At 38.2% G+C, this 20,352-nt stretch overlaps 1 protein-coding gene across 1 annotated transcript in view; it reads left to right on the forward strand.

The window, feature by feature from the left end:
* PPTC7 (PTC7 protein phosphatase homolog (S. cerevisiae)) overlaps window positions 1-17,745 on the forward strand; it is a 40,976-nt gene extending 23,231 nt beyond the window's left edge. Inside the window, exons 3-7 of the mRNA XM_008582448.1 lie at window positions 1,756-1,935; window positions 7,200-7,398; window positions 10,704-10,827; window positions 12,801-12,930; window positions 13,972-17,745. Of these exons, the coding sequence (XP_008580670.1) occupies window positions 1,756-1,935; window positions 7,200-7,398; window positions 10,704-10,827; window positions 12,801-12,930; window positions 13,972-14,030 (692 nt within the window). The 3' untranslated portion in view covers window positions 14,031-17,745. The remainder of the gene's footprint in view (window positions 1-1,755; window positions 1,936-7,199; window positions 7,399-10,703; window positions 10,828-12,800; window positions 12,931-13,971) is intronic.
* The last annotated feature ends 2,607 nt before the right edge of the window (window positions 17,746-20,352 follow it).

A 20,352-nucleotide genomic window follows, 5' to 3' on the forward strand; every position in this document is an offset into this window, starting at 1 on the left:
AAAAAAAAAAAAAAAAAAAAAAAAAAAAAAAAAAAAAAATTATAAAATTCTTAATTATTTTATAAAATCATAATAAATACTCATGCTAAAAATAAAATTCAAACAACATAGAATGTTCTGAAGGAAAAGGCAAAATATCCCCTTTTGTTCATTGATCACTTTCAATTCCTTATTTCCAAAATAATTATTGTTAATATTTTTATAGATCCTTCCAGAAGGGTCATTTAATGCCTTAATAATGTATGTATTTGACATTTTCTCTCAGTTTTTTATACTTAGTAGACAAACTGATTTTGATGTTGAAAAGAATAACTAGCTTGGTGTTTTGCAAAAGGTTGAATAGGAAATTATATGATGTTGACTTTGATGTTTTATTGACTTTCTTGAACACTGGTGTCCCCTTGATAAAGAAGCCTTAAGCAGCCTGTGAACTCATTAGCAGTTCTGTGGACTTGTGAAAATCTCCGTATTAGTGCTGTCTAATAGAAATATAATGTGAGCCACATATGTAACTTAAATTCCCTGCTATTCACATTAAGTAAAAATAAAGGGCTGCTGGGCCGGCCCGGTGGCGCACTGCTATAGTGCGCCGCTTGGGAAGCGCGGCGGCGCTCCCGCCAAGGGTTCAGATCCCACATACAGACCGGTTCCCGCTCACTGGCTGAGCGAGGCGCGGGAGCAACACCGAGGGTTGCGATCCCATTGCTGGTCCCGGTCCGGGGGCGACACTGAGGGTTGCAATCCGTTGCCGGACACGGAAAAAAGACAAAAATAAAAATAAAAAATAAAGGGCTGGCCAGTTAGCTCAGTTGGTTAAAGAGCTGCCTTGTAACACCAAGGTAAAGGGTTTGGATCCCTGTACCAGCCAGCTGCCAAAATATAAAAAGGTGAAATTAATGTTAATAGTATATTTTCTTTAGTGCATCATATCCAAAATATTTCAGTGTGTTATCAATATGAAAATTAATGAGAGGGAAAAAGAAGGCTGGCCAGTTAGCTCACTTGGTTAGAGCATGGTGCTGATAACACCAAGGTCAAGGGTTCAGAATCCCCGTATCAGCCAGCCACCAAAAAAAAAAGAGAGAGAGAAATTTTACTTTTATTTCATGCTAGGTTTTCAAAATGCAGTTTGTATTTCATACTTACAGCATATCTCAATTTGGACCAGCCCTATTTCAAGCGCCCAATGGCCACATGTGGTATAGCTGTTGTATTGGACACCACAGCCCTGCTCAGGATAGTGGTTATCTCTGAGGGAGGAAAAAGGGGAGTGGGAGATGTTCTTAGTTTTGCTTATTTCACAGTTATTGGCCAGTGTTTGGAGTTAAAGTTTGCTGCTTTTGGTGTTCTTAATGATTGCCAGCTCTGACTCAGTTATACTGTCACTAGCATCAGCACTTTCTTTTCATATCAGTTTTCGTTCTTACAAAATACGACAAAGTATTAATAACTCAAATACTATACAAAGATGACAATCCTGCTGAAATTGAACACTTATCTGGTAGGCAGTGCCACCCTATAATAGCTCAAAAGTTTATCCATCAGTACCTGTATATGAAAGATCAAATTCTAAGTACAGAATGTGGTTTAGAAGTATTAGTGTATAATACATTAAACTTGAGCACTTTTTATTCTGAGTCTTGGGATAAATATATGGACTAACATGTAATAAAATTAACTGTTTGGAGAAGACAGTGGTAAGAATTCCTGAGCAGTTTGTGAGAATGTTTTTTAAAGGTAATTTTTTTTTTTTAGGGGTTGCAGATGGTGTAGGAGGCTGGAGAGACTATGGAGTTGATCCCTCTCAGTTCTCAGGGACTTTAATGCGTACATGTGAACGTTTAGTTAAAGAAGGACGGTTCGTACCGAGTAATCCCATTGGAATTCTCACCACAAGCTACTGCGAGTTGCTGCAAAATAAAGTACCTTTGCTTGGTAAGTAACTATCCTATGTGTTTTCCTCAAAAAAAACCCACTAGAAGGTTAAAAACAAAACCAAGAAAATCAGTTACTAGCCCAGCTTTTTTCTCAGGTTCTTCCTACTCAGCAGAGTTTGATAGAGATGTGGGCTTACCAGAATATTTAATACTGCTTAGAGGGAAAGTAAATAGGTATAACCACTTTGGAAAATAATTTGGTATTACCAAATAAAGTTAAACATATAGTATGCCCCAGCAGTTCCACTTCTAGGTATTTACTCTAGACAGGAGAAACTCTTGCACATCTGTGAACTAAGAGATAGGTTCAAGATAGCAACAGTGTCAGTAATAGCAGAAAACTGGAAACAACTAAAAGTCTTATCAATAGTAGAAAAACATATTGTGAAAAGGAATGACTTAAAGCTGCATACAATACTCAGGAACCTGTTGTGAAGGGAAAAGAGGACATTGCAGATTACCACCTAACAGTCTGATTCCATATATTTCAAGTTCAGAAACCTAAAAAGTTAAAACTGTATTGTTTAGGGATTCTAAAATATGGTAAAAGAAGAACAGTAGGAGATAGTAAAATTCAGAATGATAGTAGGAGAATGTGGAATTCACTTGATTACCTGTGGGGAGTTCAAGTTGCAAATAGATACCCCAGACTGCTAACAGCTGATTAGTCCAAGAAATAGCTTGGCACAAAATAGATCCCTGTTAATCTTATATTAGAAAACTTAAAACCCAGTACCTAGGGGTTGTTTATCTGGTATGCTAATGGAGCATCCTTTGGGCAAGCTTCTGCATTTGTTTGTTAAATGGTTTCCTGGGAACTTTCCCAGCATTCTAAGCAAGCTCTCAGAAAGGGGTTATTAAGTTTCTGCTAATTGCCAGAATCTTTCTGGTTACTAGAAGGCCTCCCTCCCAGTCACCATCCACATTTAAAATCAGCCTTTGTTTAGTGTTAATGGGAGATCACCACATTGTAGAACTTGCCTTCAGTTTACATCCTTTGTAAAAAGGGGTTCTTTTTATCACTGTCAACTTCTGTCTTTGTGCTGTGATTAACCAGCTTGCTTTCCTTCTTACTAAAAAGAAGTCTTGTCTTGTAGTTTCAGTATATACTGCTTTGTCTTAACCCTGTACTTTGGACATTTAATATGCACATACAATTTGGAGCTTTCCTGACACAGTGAAACATTCTAGATTTTATTAATAGCACCTCTCTGTCAATCTGCTACATGATTTTGGACAGACTACTTAATCTGTGACCTCCTTGCTTCATATATTAAATGGAGAGAGAGCCCCTAGAGGCGGGTTCCAGGGGATTGACTCCTACATATTCCCATGAGCCACCATCTCCCCCACCCCACCAAATAATTTACTTCAACTTGGGATAACCAGTTACAAAACACATAGCTATCCTGATTTTGCACTTTAAAAGCTTTGTGGTTTTGCCATTTTTTCCTTATCTCTCCTTCCCTTCCTATTCACCCTTATGTAATTGGGAGGTATTAGTAAAATAAATGCAAGGATATATGAGAGGTTTTCTTGTTGATTACTTTTTTCTCCTGAAAGACACATTAAAATAATCCTTTGTTACCATGTATGACACACACACACCTCTCTCTCACAAAATCTACACATCTCTAGATAGGCTTTTTGTAACTAAACTCAAGCATATTTTGGCAAAGACAGGATGCTGAGTTTTACTGAGCCTCAATTAGATATAATTGTAAATAATAGTAAGTTTACAAGATTAGATCTTTTATATTTTTTAGTTCAGCAATTGCTAAAAAGCCTAACAAAACAATTCCAATATAAAGGGTAAGCTAATAGCTATAACCACCTATTTCTTTGAATTTCTAGCTGTTTGGGGGCTTGGTTTGGTATCACAGGCTAATTGTTGACATATATTTCCTCAGAAATGCTTTAGTGGATTCATAAGGTCTTAAGGAGCCAGCATCTCTTTTTTATTTTTTTTTTTTTCCCCTTTTTTTTTTAAATGATCCCTTGAGCTTGTGCACCATTCCTGGAGGTACTGCAATAATACCAGGTCTGTGTGTGGAGTGTCAGGAGCAAGCTCCTATTCCATCTCCCTGCTCCAAAATTCCATTTAATATGTGGTCCTCAGATAGAGGACATATCAGATATTTAACTGATAAGAACAGGTATAGACTTGATTTTAGCCAAAAGGCTGAGAAGCGATAAGAGCCAACATATATCTTAAGAATTTGAGGGGTGAGCCCTTATAAGCTTATCTCTTTGTCTGCTGCATAAAATGCTTAGTTTACAAAATAAGGGGCTGAATCATAAAACTATTTCCATTTTAGCATGAGGGATGGGATTTGCCTGGATGCCTGTGTTTGAACATCTGGCACTGTCGTTCTCAGCACCTCTTTTCTTACTCTTCTTTGCCTGCTTGTTCCTCTTCAAACACATGTCTTCTCCCAATATTAGGCTGTCAGGGCCTGAGCCACGTGCACACATCAATAACTTGAGGAGGCTGAGCAGGAGTATACACTCCAAGCCCAGGTGATTGTGTAGGGCTTGCATTCGTTGGTGCTGCTGTGGGTACTAAAGCTTCCATCACTCACAATCACAAGGACCATTTTGATTCTAACTGTGTGGGTTACTGCCATGGGGGTAGCAAAATGATAGCCTGGGTTTGTCAGGGAGTAATAATGAGTGAACATGAGTCCTTCCGGCAGTAAAATTTTCAAGACTATGCTACTCAGTCATTTTTCATTCTCAGTTAGAATTTAATCCCATGAGCTGGCAGAAGATCTTTTGTATGGCTGATGATTCTACTAAGGATAAATGGTTGGAGTTTTTGTGCATTGAGTTAGGAAGGAGAAAGGTAATTGTGAACTTTGCTATACTGAAAGTTAGGGAGCAGATTATCTGACAGCACTACCAGTTAGTTACACTAACCGTGTTTTTCTTTTCTCTGACATTTAATGGATAGGGACTATATGGATTAGCATTAGTGTCAAGTTACTACCAATTCATATACTGTAGATAATAAGGAAATGGAATTTCTGAAAATTTGAGTTAAGAAAGATGCTTAAAATTTTTTAAATTATTAAGTTATACATTTTTCATTAAGACAGAATTAACAACTAAATTACCCATAATCCTGCTAAGAAACTATTAAAATTTAGTATGATCCCAGATTTTTTTCTGTGTGTGTTTGTGCATAGAATAATAGTAACTTGATTGAGTCTACTGTGTGCTCACAGTAGCCCCATGAGGTGCAGGTACTTTTATTCCCCATTTTGTTAGGAAGAAACATGCCTAGAGAGAATAAGTGATTTGTCTGTGGTCACACAGCTAGAAAATGGTGGTGCACTAGGATTCCACACAGCTGGTTCCACGGCCTGTTTGTTTTGTTTTGCTTTTCAACTGTCACTTTAACAGTTTAGACTTTGCCTACTATTGCATTTTTTTTTTAATTTACTTATAGTAAACTTCACTCTTTTTGATGTATAATTCTTTAAGCTTTGACATCACCCTTTTTGTTAAAGAAAACTTTAATATTAGCTTGTAATCTGCATATTTCACTTATCTTTTCAAATTTTTTAACATAATTTTAATGACTGTCAAATATCTGTTGTAAATGCTTGTCTGACTTAACTAATGTTAATTCTTAGAAACAACTCTATGAGGTAGTTACTGTTATCCCTAGTTTTATAGATAAGGAAACTGCAGCACAGAGAGGCTCAGTAATTTGCCCAAGGTCACAGGACTGGAAAGTGGTAGAGCTAGGATTTAGATGTAGGCAGGCTGACTCCAGAGTCTGTACCTCTAAATATCAGGTGATAGTATATACCCTGGCATTGCATGGATGTACTGTAATTTATTTAACCAATTCCCTAATTTTAGATGTTTAGATTGTTTCCAGTTTTTCCTGATCTTGTTTGCATCTCTAATTATTTTCTTAGGGCAAATTCTTACAGGTGGCATTGCTAAATAAAAGGACATGTACATTTTTAAGGGCTATATTGTCCTTCTGAAAGTTTGTTTAATTTTACTCCTTGGTCCGGCCCGTGGCACACTTGGTAGTGCGGTGCTGATAACACCAAGGCCGCGGGTTCGGATCCTATATAGGGATGGCCGGTTTGCTCACTGGCTGAGCGTGGTGCTGACAACACCAAGCCAAGGGTTGAGATCCCCTTACCGGTCATCTTTTAAAAAAAAAAATTTTTTACTCCTTACCACCACAGAATGAGAATAAGCATGTTCCCCACACTTTTGCCAACACTATGCATTATCTCCTTTTGACTCTTCTTAAACTAATAGGCAAAAATGGTTACTAGTGAGATGATACTCCTTACCACCACAGAATGAGAATAAGCATGTTCCCCACACTTTTGCCAACACCATGCATTATCTCCTTTTGACTCTTCTTAAACTAATAGGCAAAAATGGTTACTAGTGAGATGATCATTTTTTCATATATTTACAGATCATTTACATTTATTTCTTGGTGAACCACCTATTTTTCTATTTTTTCATTTTTCTGGTAGAGGTAGGTATAGGTTTAAATTTTAGCACTTGAAAGTGATCTACTAATTGTACTGTCAGCCTTTCAGTCTGGGAAGGATTTGCAAGCTTGTGTGCAGCAAAGGTACACAGAATGCTTGGAACGTGGGCTCTTGCCTCTGAATATTAGTAGTAGCATCTATAAAGTGAACAGGTTGATTGCACAAGCTACCTGTGAAAATTGGTCTTGTTACTTCATAGTGTATTAGTCTCCAATAAAAGTTCTTGACCTGAACAGATGGAAATCTGATTTTAAATTGTAGTTGTGTGCCCTGTCTTAAATGTTGGTGAATTTTGTAGAGAAGTCTTCCTGCCAATGACTAGTGAGAAATGTCAGGAAAATATAACATTCTCGTTCTGGCATTTAAGTATTAAAACTTAATATTTCAGCAACATGCTTTTGAGCGTTTGGCATAGATTATAGCGCTGTTGAAATAGTGTGATTAAATGCCAGTTATTTTTATCATTTTCTATCTCTGCAAGTGGTAGAATTCAGATCAGTGGCCCACTTGGCTATGTTTAATGTAAATCCCTTTTTCTTTTGCCACCATGTTGACCCTGATCAGGTTATTATTGACACTCAAGGGGGATATGGAGCTTAAGTAAGGAAGATCCTGTTTAGGTAAAGAGATTGAAATTATGGCATGTTGCTCTTTGGGGTTATGTGATAAAAATGTGTATGCAGAGGCAGCCTAGGAAGAGAAAATAAATGAAGGTGATTTTTGTTTCCAGGTAGCAGCACCGCCTGCATCGTGGTGCTGGACAGAACTAGCCACCGCTTACACACAGCAAACCTGGGCGATTCAGGCTTTCTGGTTGTCAGGGGCGGCGAAGTTGTGCACCGTTCAGATGAGCAGCAGCATTACTTCAACACTCCGTTCCAGCTCTCGATCGCTCCCCCAGAAGCCGAGGGAGTTGTCTTGAGTGACAGGTAATCTACCTTCTCAGCCGTTAACTGTGAGCAGGAGGTGGCTCATCCACAGGTCCCCTCCCAACCCCCTTGAATACAGTGGGGATAGGCGTTTTCCATTTTTCTGTGAGAAAAGAAGAGGATCTTTGATTTTGACTTTGAAATATCTTTTGCTTGAACTAAATATTATAGTCAAGTTGAATTCTGATAAACACCCAATAATTTGACAAGACTGTGTAAATACTATTTCAGGCTTACAGAGTATCAGTTTTTCTCACCAACAGCACATGGTACATACAGTGTATTTTTTGAATTGTGCTGGAGAAATAAGGCATTGTTCATGTGTGCCATTGCCTATACAAGATTTTGCATACATTCTTAAGAGCGCAGACAGACATCTGCTTTATTTATCAGAATAACTTCTTGATTCTCAGGATCTCTTATTATATGCATCATATCAAATAGAACTCGAAGGAAATGGAATCAAAAGTGGTCTTGGATATGTTCTTTGATGATGTTATTGAGGTGTTCTCTTTGCTTTCTCATGGCATCTCTCAGTTCATTTTTAAATTGTCAAGAACCTTCCAAGATAATTGGTACTTTTTTGAATTAACTCTTACAGTGTATCTTTTCTTTGATGACTATACAGAGTAAGTCTAAGACAGTCTCAGATTTTACTGCCTTTAGCAACCTTATAGGACCTGGCACAAACATCATTAGCGATTCATAAATGTTGTTGAATGGCAATGTCTTGTAAAAATAGTAGCATTCTAGCAAGTGCTTGTTGTCTCTACTTAATAGCTCTTATTAAACCAGAACTTAAGTCCAAACTAAGATAAAATGATTATTACTGCCATCTTTTAAACTGGAGTGAGCATATTATATAATTAGGTGTTGAGTATTGCCCATCTAAATAAAGTCTGTTGCTGACTCCTAGAGAGAAGGAAGCACTTTTTACTTTCAGATTTAGGCAGATTACCATAATTGGAAGAATATTTGATTTTAGGTTTTTCTTCAGTTGGCCGTAATATACATTAATAATAGCCATATTGGAGTGGGAGAACTCATAACCCCAAGGCCTCAGCTAGCAGTTTTTGGGGAATGGTGCTTTAATTTTCTTTCATTTGATTCTTTTTGTTTTGGCTTCTAAGTGCTAGAGCGGCCCTGCCGTGTCTCACAGGCTGTCTCTGGGACGATCTGGTTAGGGCAGCACTCTGCTGGCCTGCCAGCGAGGTAGAGGTGGCTTCCCCTGGAGCCCAGAGACAGCTCGCTAGCATGTGATTTCGGCTCATGTTTCAGTGCAGTCAAAAGTTTCCAGCAGCACAGAGTGTTCAATCAAAATGGGCAAAACCACAGCTGGCGGAACACCAAGCTCATGGGTGGGAATATTAGGAGAGGACAAACTGTCCAATGGGAGCAAGTTTAACAGGCAGAATAGCAAAGGACACTCCTGGGGAAAGAAAAACCTCAGCATAAAATAGAGCCTCAGTGCCAACCTGGTCATTAATCTCCTCTTCTAGAATCTGATTCATTTTCAAAGACTGAGGAGATGAGAGTGTCTTGCATTGTTTCTCTTTATTCCACAGAAGGAATCAACCTGGTTTCCACCAGTTTTTCAGTCCTTTTTTTGTTTTTTCCTGCTGCATGTATCTCCTTAGTTATTGGTCACTCTTTTATCTATAAAGTATTATTTCAATCTTAACTTACAGGTTTTCCTTTAGTAGCTGTCTTTAGAAAATAGTTATTATGTAAATGTATAAGTGAAAAGTTTGTTCCTTGCAAAAGCACATCACAGAACTTTAAGTGTGCCACTGCTTTCCTTAGTCAAAGACGAACCAGAAATTTTCTCAGTGCTCCTCGTGTAAATCCACAGCAGGCATGGATGGGTTTGTTTTTATGTTTTCTCTTCAGAAATTATATAACATGTTGCTTACACAGGTGTTGGAGTTTTTCTCTCAAGCTTAGGGTGCTTTGGTTCTGGCCCATCCCTTCCAGGCCAGTGTTTGAATTTTTTTTCCTGGCTCTTGTTTTCTAATTACAGGTTAAGGCAGATTATTAGATCTCAATTTGCCCCTCCTCCTGCCCCCCCGCTGGAGGCCTAAAAGCAGTGAAACTGGCCTTCAGAAGTGGCCCAGACCCAATCTCATGTTTGAATTTTTTTTCCTGGCTCTTGTTTTCTAATTACAGGTTAAGGCAGATTATTAGATCTCAATTTGCCCCTCCTCCTGCCCCCCGCTGGAGGCCTAAAAGCAGTGAAACTGGCCTTCAGAAGTGGCCCAGACCCAATCTCAGAGAGGTCCATGAACTCTTTGAGTATATAATTTTTTTCTCCCTGCCTGGGGTTTTCCCCATTCTTAGGTCTTTTATCAGGCATTGTCAGAGAAAAAGATCTCCCATCTGTTTTTTTCAAAGTTGTACACAAAAAAAATGTAGTGAGAAATCTACTTCCTATCCCAGCCACACATTCTCTCTTCAGAGACAGCCACTGTTAACAGTTTTTCTGATCCCCCCAGATTTATTCTCTGCATCTGGAGATATCCACATTTGTGTCTCCCCCAACTTTTTTTTTTTTTTTCTTTCACAGAAATGGTTGCATAATGCTACACACTGTCTGCACCTTGCTTTTGTTCTTTAACAATATATGGAAGAGCTTTCCCCTCAATTTGGAGAGTCCAATACTTTGTTTTGTCACTCATTTACTTATTCAACAGATATTTCTTGAAAACTTCCTGTATGCCAGGTCCACTAATGAATAAATTCTGATACATGATGCGCACTTTGTGACCCCTGGAAGATACATGCCCTTGTTGTACCAAAACCACTGTAGGTATTTGATGTAAATTGATTCTTCTGGGATTGGCATGCTCTTCTCCATGGGTACTCAGCATCCTTCCTACAACGCAGCATCCTAAGGGCCAGATTCAAGCATGCGGGGAAACTGATGGGTGAAGATGAGTAAGAGAGGATGGAATTTGCTTCTAAAGAATTAGGAAATAAAGACTCATTTTCACTAGGATTTTAGAGGCATGGTAACTCTGACTCAAAAGAGAACCCTTCCTCCTTTTAAATCACATGTGATTGACTAATCATCAGGCTCAGTTTTACTTGGTAGTTTCAGCTGAGCTTTTGAAATATTTATAGTAGAGTTTTCAGTTAATTTTTTCAAGGTTAAGAATTTCAGAATGACTTTTTTAAATTGACTCCTTTATTATAAGTTGTTTTTCTTAAAGAAGCCTATTGCATTGTAAAAAAGTGCCTGTAGGAAACTTTGAACCATATCTGTAAAGGGCTTTCTTAACTTTGCCCCTATCCTGTCCTTGCCACAGCCCGGATGCTGCTGATAGCACATCTTTTGATGTCCAATTAGGAGACATTATCCTGACAGCAACAGATGGACTCTTTGACAACATGCCTGATTATATGATCCTTCAGGAGCTAAAAAAGTTAAAGGTAATTAACTCAATGCTTAGCCCTTGGCAACAGTGGCCCTCTCTGTTTTGAGAGGGAGCTGAGTTATTTATTTAGTTGCATTATCTTTTTGAAGTTTTGGAAAGGACTATTTTGTGAACTTTAGGAAAATAATAATAGTTCTAATCTTTCAAGCAATTGTAAATGGAAATGTTCACAATTGGAGAACTTGAAGGAAAAAGAGGCTTCTCACCCAAGCCTTTAGTAGGATGTTAAAAGTAGGAAAACTCCAGATGGGGACATTTCTTGTTTGTATTTTTATTTGTATTTTAATGGTGTTTAATGGTGTTGGCTCCTGGTTATCTTTCTCTCCTTTTCTTATAACATACCCAGCAGGTGTTGAGGCTGGGAAAGACAGGTATTAATCATACCAGAGCTAGCCAAGGCAGCTTCTGAGGGCAACAGGCAGCTAAGAACCTTGATGTGACCTGAGCTATCACCAATAATGAAACAGTTCAGACTTCTCCCATATAGAGGGTAGAAGGAGATGAAAACTAGGCTTTCCATATTCTCCTAGGTGTGTGAAAGTACCAACTCTGGGGGCTGGCCTGGTGGTGCACTCAGTAGAGTTCGGTGCTTGGGAGCGCAGCAGCACTCCCGCCGAGGGTTTGGATCCCATATAGAGACTAGTCCGCTCACTGGTTGAGCGCGGTGTGGGCATGACACCGAGGGTTGCGATCCCGTTGCCAGTCACGGTACGGGCGCGACACTGAGGGTTGCGATCCCGTTACCGGTCACGAAAAAAAAAAAGACAAAAAAATGAAAGTACCAACTCTGGGAAAAATTATTCTTTTCTTATAAGTCTTTACCTTAACCAGTGTGACTTTGGGCAAGTTTCTTAAACTGTTTGAATAATACTTTCCTCACCTGTAAAGTGGGAAATAATAAAGGTCCTATCTGTAGGGTTGCAGTGAGGATTAACTAAGACCACATGTAGGAAATCCTTAGCCCCATACCTTGTGAATGGTGTTCAGTACATGTTGCTTACATGCAGCAGGCACTGTGCTCTGCGCAGTGACAGAATGGTGAGCAGAAATGACACAGTCCTGCCCTCATGGAGCTTACATTCTAGTGGAGGAAAACAGATAATACAGAGAAATAAATACATGATATGTTGGTAGTAAAGAAGAAAAATAAAACAGGGTAAGGGAATAGAGTGGGGGGGCTGCTGTTTTAGAGTGGTCAGGGAAGTCCTCTTTGAGGAGGTGACATTGAAACAGAGGCCTATTATTATTTATATTGAAACTATTTAAAACCTTAGAATGTTAGAGCTAAAATGTAGGACCTTGTTTTCCCATCCCCATTTTGCAGATGAGAAGTTAAAGCAGCAAGGGTAAGGGTATGGCTCAAGATTACATAGCTAGACAACAATCTTTCCCCATGAAAAATTCTAAAGATATTTTCAGTAGGACAACTGGCAACTCTTGCTTGGAGAGCAAACTGGATGGCCAGTAGTGCATTCCCAAGCAGGGAAACTTTTGAGGTGATACTTAAAATGCTATCAGAATCTGATTTTTCAGCCTGTCCTATTTTAGCAAGAATACCTTAAGAATTTCAAATGAGAAAAAAAGCAAAAATGAAAATTCAGGTCTCAGGTTGGCCAGTTAGCTCACTTGGGGGAGAGCATAGTGCTGATAACACCAAGGTCAAGGGTTTGGATACCTGTACCGGCCAGCTGCCAAAAAAAAAAAAAAAAAAAACCAAACTTCAGGGTTCAAGGCCAGAAAGCAAAGGACTTTCTAATTGACATCTTGTGAAGGCAGCACTGGTGGTCTCGTTCATATCAGTTAAGGCATGTTTTAATGTCTTCTCTAACTAGAATAAAACTTAAATGGTGGGAAATGTGTTTAGATAAATGTTGCTGTCCTAAAGTGATTTGTGCAGGAATCATACTGATATGCAGAAATCATGTGAGGCATTATGATAAAAATAACTCCATCATCCTTTCATCTTAGAATTCAAATTATGAGAGTATACAGCAGACTGCAAGAAGCATTGCTGAGCAAGCTCATGAGCTGGCCTATGACCCAAATTATATGTCACCTTTTGCACAGTTTGCTTGTGACAACGGATTGAATGTGAGAGGTAAGCATTCTTTGGGAAGGTCGCAGGGACTAACTGGGGACATAGTGTTAGTAGAGTGGGAGCATTCTGGGCTCTGGGTGAGATTGTGTAGGTGTCCTCTCCCAGCTGTAAGCACATGACTTTGAGCAAGTTTATGTCCTCATGTCTTCCCCATAGAGGATGCCCTTCAGAACTGAACTTGATTGGCTGCAGAGGTAGGCGGAACCTGAAGCCCCTTATTGCCACCAATGCTCTGCTTGGACCTGAGCCGAAAAGGCCTCTGAGCTGTGCCTGGAGGGCCTGGACATTCCTAACAGTTTAACATTCTGCCCTTCACGTGTCTGACATTTCGCTTCTCTCTTCCTCTGGCTTTGTGGGACTCGTTGACAATATTTGCCTGCCAAATTACCACAGCAGGTTTTGAAAAGGGAAGCAATGTGAAACTGTTCTTGACTGAAGAGTCTTTCTATCTACTGCATGATATGTGACTTTGGGGAGCAGGCCAATAGCTCTGTCTCACAGCTGGATGACATGTTGGTGCTAGCATTCAGAACTAGTAGAATTGGTTAGTTTCTTGCCAATCTAATATTATGACATGTAAAGCATTTCTTAGCCCTCCAGGAAATGTTAAAATAGAAAAAAGCACATGCCATAGCTGTTTAGCAGATTAGCATACAAGGCTATTCCTAGTTTCAAACATTGGATATGTTTGTCCAAATTAGGATTGTGGGTAGAAGCATGTAACTTTCTCATCCAGCAGAATTTATCTTAACAGATTTTGTCTTTACTTATAAACAGAGGATGTGGTGGCTATTTTAAACAGAGCTCCTGTTATAAAGGATTAGGAAAGTTTTGGTTTTTTTTAAGTTTCAATTAAATTACATGTAATTTCTTGGTGTTTTTTGTTTAACTATTTCTCTTTATCAAATTTTTTTTTTCTACTAGGGTAGACAAACCAAACCTGCCTGAAATGAACGGATTTGCCTCCTAGAACTTACGTCCACATTTTGGATTGACTTTTCCTTTTAAAATATATTGACACGTATTTTATTTCCATTTTAGGTGGAAAGCCAGATGACATCACCGTCCTTCTTTCAATAGTGGCTGAGTATACAGACTGACTCACTGAGGTGTCAACTCCTGCCTTTCCTTTCACCGTCCCACATTTCCCCTGCCATGTGTGCTGATCCTGCTGGCAGGACCGCGTTTCTTTGCCACTGATCTCAATGGCCAGTGATGTAAGCCTTTTACCTTTTTGAGACCCATTGAGATCTTTGTTGAGAACCACTACTGTCATTCATTAGCTCATATCTGCCGGCAGTAATTGAAGAGAATCAAGATTTGAAGATTCGCCTTCATTTCTCATTGCCCTTTCCCTGATGTGGATGGAGGTTTTCAAGGCCAAAATGGCTTATTACTTTTTAAAAGCAGTTGAAGTATTGAAAATGAGTAATGTTGGTAAAGTGAATTCACAATTACAGTGTGTTAAAGGGATTTTAAGAGTCTAACACAAATCGTACACAATGATACATCTACTAGAAACATACGTTATTCATCAAAGAAATGTTACACATGTATTCCACTTGGATAGTCTTTGTTATGATGATTGGTATGGCTTTATGTTTTCTTTATAAACTCCTATTTTTCAGGGGCTTATAATTCTGCTCTAAAACATTGCTCTGGGTTATGAAATCTTGATTCCAGGAGCATTTTTTTTTGTTACAAATTGGAAGAAAAATTCATTTTAGTTCTATGGATGCAAATATTTTGTGCTTTAAAAAAGATGCTTAATTGTGTTCCTGTGATTAAAGTTTTGGCAGTTTATTGATTAGTCCAAATCACAGGCTAGTGGCCTGATCTACAGTAGGGGTGGGGGAGACTCCTTACCAAAATTTTTTAGTGGAAATATTACTCAAGATTATAAAACTCCTTAAAGCCTAGAAATTTAGTGTTGTGGCTGAAATTCCTTCCAGCTGCCTGATAGGATGGGCCTGTATGGAGCTCTAGGCCTACAGGACAAGGATGTCTGTAAATTCGAATTTTGTTGGCTTTTGATGTTACTCTCAGACCTTGTATTAGTAGTCTTGCTTTCTATAGAGCATGCACCAAATTCAGTGAGTCCCTCCCCATGAAAAGAACACTGTGTGCAGTAGCAACAGCACAAAAGTCCACAACGAAAGCTCATAGTGATGATCTGACATTTGTAATTACCCCAAACAAAAATTTAGGGGTTTCTGAATTGAGCTTAATGTTTACAGTTTCCAAATAGCCATTTTGCAGTGTAGTTTCCATATCAAATTACCCCGCATTTGGTTTTCCCATTATCTGCAAACTCAAACTTATTTTTAAGGTTTGTGTACAAGTTGACTGCTGTAAAGATATATATTTTGGGGTCAGTTTTTTTCCTTCATTAACTTGGTGGTAGAAAAGTATATATACTTAGAAATCCTTAAATTAAAGCCATGTTTTATATATAAGTCAGGTAACATTGGTGTATAGATGAGAATGCAATTAAACCTGATGAGAATCTACTTGAGAATATAGTAAGTCTTTTTCTCTGAAGGAGATACTGACTCCCTGGTTTATTGCATTAAAACTTACGTTTGAGGTTACCTCAACTTGTTTTAAAAGATTTTGTTTTGTGAATTTGTACTGTATATTTGAGTAACTGTTAAGCTTTTGTTTTATTTAAAATTGTTTAACATGTACCATGTACATGTCATTACTATATTTCAATGCATCATGCTTGTAACAGGCATTTCATTTATAATAAGAATGAGTTATTCATTTGTAAGCTGTTCAGTAATTTATCTACTATTCCTAAATTGGCATACTGTTAGATACCTGTTTTGAGTCACCTTTAATTACATGTCAGAATGCCTTAACTACCCTAACTTGACAAAACAGAATTCTTTGGTGGAAGAGATGGGGGGCGGGGTGGGGATTGTGGAGGAAGACTCTCTTTAAATAAGGAGAAGTCGTCATGTTGTGATAAAACACGGAAGCATGAGTGGCAAGTGGTGGGGTATTTATTTTGCACAAACTATTTGCAGTCTCTGCGTATTTAAAAAGTAAAGAAAGTTCATCCAGAAGGGTTTTGTTAGGAGGAATACAATTATACTAGGACTGACAACTTCAGCTCTTTTGTTTGGATTTTTAATTATTTTTGGTCAGAGGTATGTAGCCTTATGATCTGGATATATTTTGTATTAATTTTCCAGTGTCTACATTTAATTCTGGTAAGAGCAGTGCTAGTCAAATTACTGGCTTTTCTCTGCTCTCATTTAACCTGTCAAATGCAATCTTTGTAAAGCTAGATTGGTGGTGTTTTACACAACTCATTTAATCAACTTCCTTTTTTGAGAAATGATTGTTAGAAATCGACAATATGTTTGTTCCAGTGAGGCTGAAAATAGTCAAGAATTGAGTTTCACAGTGGAATTGACTTTGGACCTGGCCTGTAGATTTGTGACATAAAATATTTTTTCTTCTCCCATGTTCTTTTTGTGTTATGCACTCAATTTTATGACTGCCAGGGCTCAGTTGGAGTGCTGCTTAACAAGTAACTCTGCTACTCACAGTGGTCAGAGGCTGTGTTGGACCCACGGTAGAATTTTCCAGGTCACAGACCCAAGCTTCCATGGGGTGTGACTGAGCTATACCACTTGGTGGGTCTGATTCTGAACCTGATGTGTGTGTTAATTATATTTTAAATCAAGCAGTATAAACACACACACTTGCCTCACGTAATGGAATTTTATAACAAAAGAAAACCTGGATTTCTAATTTACAAATGGCAAATTATTTATCCCTCTCTGGATGCACCAAAGACCAGTAAAGTTTATAGCTTTTCCATCTATATTTATAAAGCAATACTGTATTATAAAAATCAATATTTTTATCACATGCTTGAAATTTTTATTTTGTTCTGTTTTAAAATGTGCACTCTAAACATATCAGAACCTTGTTTCTTCCTATGAACTTAAGCTGCCTGCGCACAAAAGAAATTTTACCGCATGGAAATGCAGTAGAGTCCACTGGCTCTTAAAAACAAAGAAGAAATGAGGGGAAAAAAGTGATTTGTCCTGAATTACTGTTTTCGCTTGACATGGTTGATAGGTACTAAATCACAAAAGAATCCATTCCAGGTGTGCATGTCTGGGGGTTGGGCTGTGTCTAGATTAGAAACTTGATTCAAGCTTTGCATGATGGGAGAATGTCTTCTATCAACTGCTCTTGTTCTGGATAGAACGGTAGCCCAAAGATGAAACCACCTTCAGTACCACCAACCTACCATATCAAGTAACAAGGCAGGAATTATAGGTATTTACTGAGTCTGTTTTGGAAATGGTAAACAAGATTGGCTAGAACTGTTTTGAGAGAGTTCATGGTTCTTTGTCACCTTATACCAGCTATCTTTGGTAGAAGCTACAGCATTCAGTTTCTCTGAAACTATCACATTTTTGCACTTAACAAATTTTACGATATCAAAAAACCAAAATCTGCTTATAAAACAAAATATAAAGTGGAAAACATTTGGATTCTATTTGTAAAAAAAATTCTTTGCAAAACTGAAGTTAACTATAAAAACAGTGTCCATGTCAAACTTTTAATTGTTAGCAGGTAGTTTGTGGCAAAGATGGCTAAATAATGAAGCAAATTTGAATCTGTGTATACTAATGAGCTGCTTCTTCCTGTTGAGACTATCATTATTTGTCTTACCCAAGAGGTAATTATCTGAATTGGATGTCTGAAATATAACTTATGCAGGAATAGTTCTGTAAATACATTTAAATAAACTGTAAAGATATTTAATAAATATAGTATTTATACTAATCTGTGTACTCTTTTTGGTTTGAATAGTAGCTAAATAAGACACCAGCCCTTGACATTGAGTTTACTGGTCTCTGTCAAGCCTTCATTTCCAAGCCTCTTAGTCTAGCAGTGAATCTCCATTCACAGCTATAATTTCCTGTCCTTTACTACATGTGCCTTAGCTCTTTTTCACCAGCTGTTTACTACAATCAATCAGCTTCTTCAAAAATTCATCACAATGGACTGATAATTGAATGTAAAATATTATAGAGGTTTTCCCAGCTGAGGCTTTGCACCTTCCAAATGGCGTAGTGAAGCTACCAAAAAATAAATAAATAAATAAAAATCTGGTGTATTTATACTTAGCACTTTATATCCAAATTCTAAAATCCAAAGTAGGTACAGTTTAACAGTATGACCCAGGGGCATATCCAGGCTATTACTGATGACCATGCCTTTACAACCTAAACACCCTGTCTGGTTTGAGTGAACCAGAAACTTCATCCTCAGCAAGGAGACCTAATGAGTTACTCTTATATATAGGAGTTCTTTGTATAGTCACTCTGCATTTCTTAGGAATATCAGAAATTCAGTGTTAATCATCAGTGTAAGCATATGATACATAAATCTTCAGCCTACAACATGAAAGGGCTTGGTTGAAATTATGTGGGCATTGATGTTTTCCACAAAAAAACTCGGTGAAAGCCCATTTTCATTCACTGAGGAAAATCTTGGGATGAACTTGAGTTTTTATTAGGTTATTGTGGGTAGCTATGACTCATTACTAAGCTACAAGAGCCAAATTCATTCTGGTCTCAGTAAGAACTCTTCACAGTTCTAAAGCATACAAATCCACTCAGCCACCTTTATAAATTTCTCACAAAGTCTAAAGTACAATTGCTTACCAGTTAACACTTCCTTATGATTTGATGGTTTCACAAAAACTTATAACTACAAAATGTTATAGAAGTCTCCTTTGTCGGGTTATAATTGACTGTAAACAGGTTTTGGGGAGGAAAAGGCACACACATAATATATAACACAATGTTTTTGTGCCAGATGTTTTAGTCTGTGCAGGTAAGAAGCTAGTTCTTAAGGGGCAAATAACAGACCTTGTCTTGCACCTCATTATACTCCAAACCCAGGCTCTCTTGGCAGTAGAGGGTGCTGCTCTATATCAGATAATACAGAAATTTTTGGCATCACTTCCATTAAATTCTTTTCTGCATCACACTGCAAAATAGTCACATCTGAAAATAAAAAGTGCTACAAAATAAAATTTTACAATATGCAAAAAGACTCCAAAGTGAGGGAGTGATTATATATTTTTATTCTTGACCTTTTTTCCAGGAGTTATTTTACTTAAAATCATAAAAAAGCAAAACAAAACAAAAAAGAGTCATGAGAAAAGATGGTATAATTTTTTGGCTATTTCTGAAAGCACCAAAACCCAAATATTTGCAATCAAATACAAAAGATACCTTTCTACAATCACAAAACTCTGTTTCAAGCCATCTTGATGCATTCCAAATGGCTGCTGAAGAAAGTTCAAATACCATTATAAAACTGGCAAAAAAAAAATTTTAAGTGCTAAGGAGAACGTGCATTGAACTAAAGAACTCTAATGGGCTTTTTTCCTGCACAGAAAACTCTTCTACCTCTCAAATAGCATCACAGATTTTAAAGTAAATTATATACAGTTGGCAAGCAGGTATTTCTAAATGTAGGTTTTGTACAGATGATGTCAAATTGGAAAAGCAGAAGACCACCCTCCATTTCAAGGAAGTCCTGGACAATATCATTTACTAAGTGAAAACTCGAGCTCAAGGTGCAAGTGAGCCTGGAAATGGGCTGGGGGCCAGCTCAGCATCATTAAGTAATAGAATGTGGAGAGACTGCCACTGCTGATGTCCTCTTCGCTGTCACTTGCTGTTGCCAGACTTGTCAAAAGGGTGGTTGAAGTGTTCTTGCTGGTCAGCAGAAAATGCTCCAAAGAACATGCAAGAAAACTGGAGGGGAAAAAAGTAACTGCACTGTTTATTCCAAAGTGAAAGTTTGCTTATTAAATGTTCCAGGTGACAGCCCCTTTTCAGAACCTTGGCCAATGCGGTATCCCTATCTTTGTTGGTGATGGTTCATGGAACACCCAGAACCTTCACTACTGGCCCAGCACATCCTAAAACCAAAACCTTTCCTGAATTGAAAGGTACCAGACAATCTTCATTTTGGGATTAGCACTCTGCTAACTCCCGTTTTTGAGCCATCAAAACTTCCCCCAGGGCTATATGAGAGAGAAGGGAGCCTCTGCAGGCAATTGCAGGCAAACTGGTCCATCTCCCCTTTCCCTCCTGCTAGGATGGAAGCTACACTTACAGGCTAAAGCCAATCTTTCCTACCTTATCTGCATCCCATCCCATTCCCTGCCATGCCTCTGCTGAAATATTAGCATTTTCAAATGCTCGTGTCTGTCATCTTTAAAACACAGAAATAACCTAACCCCATTCCATTCCCCCCCTCCAACTACTGCCTTCTCCCTGCCTGCACTCTCTTCTGTCTGCATTCACCATCTCTGTTGCTTCATTCTCCTACTCTCTGTCCCAGGTTAAAAATGCTAACCCTGCCACTTCA

The sequence above is a fragment of the Galeopterus variegatus genome, unplaced genomic scaffold, assembly GCF_000696425.1.
Source record: "Galeopterus variegatus unplaced genomic scaffold, G_variegatus-3.0.2 Scaffold2616, whole genome shotgun sequence".
NCBI classification, from domain to species: Eukaryota; Metazoa; Chordata; class Mammalia; order Dermoptera; family Cynocephalidae; genus Galeopterus; species Galeopterus variegatus.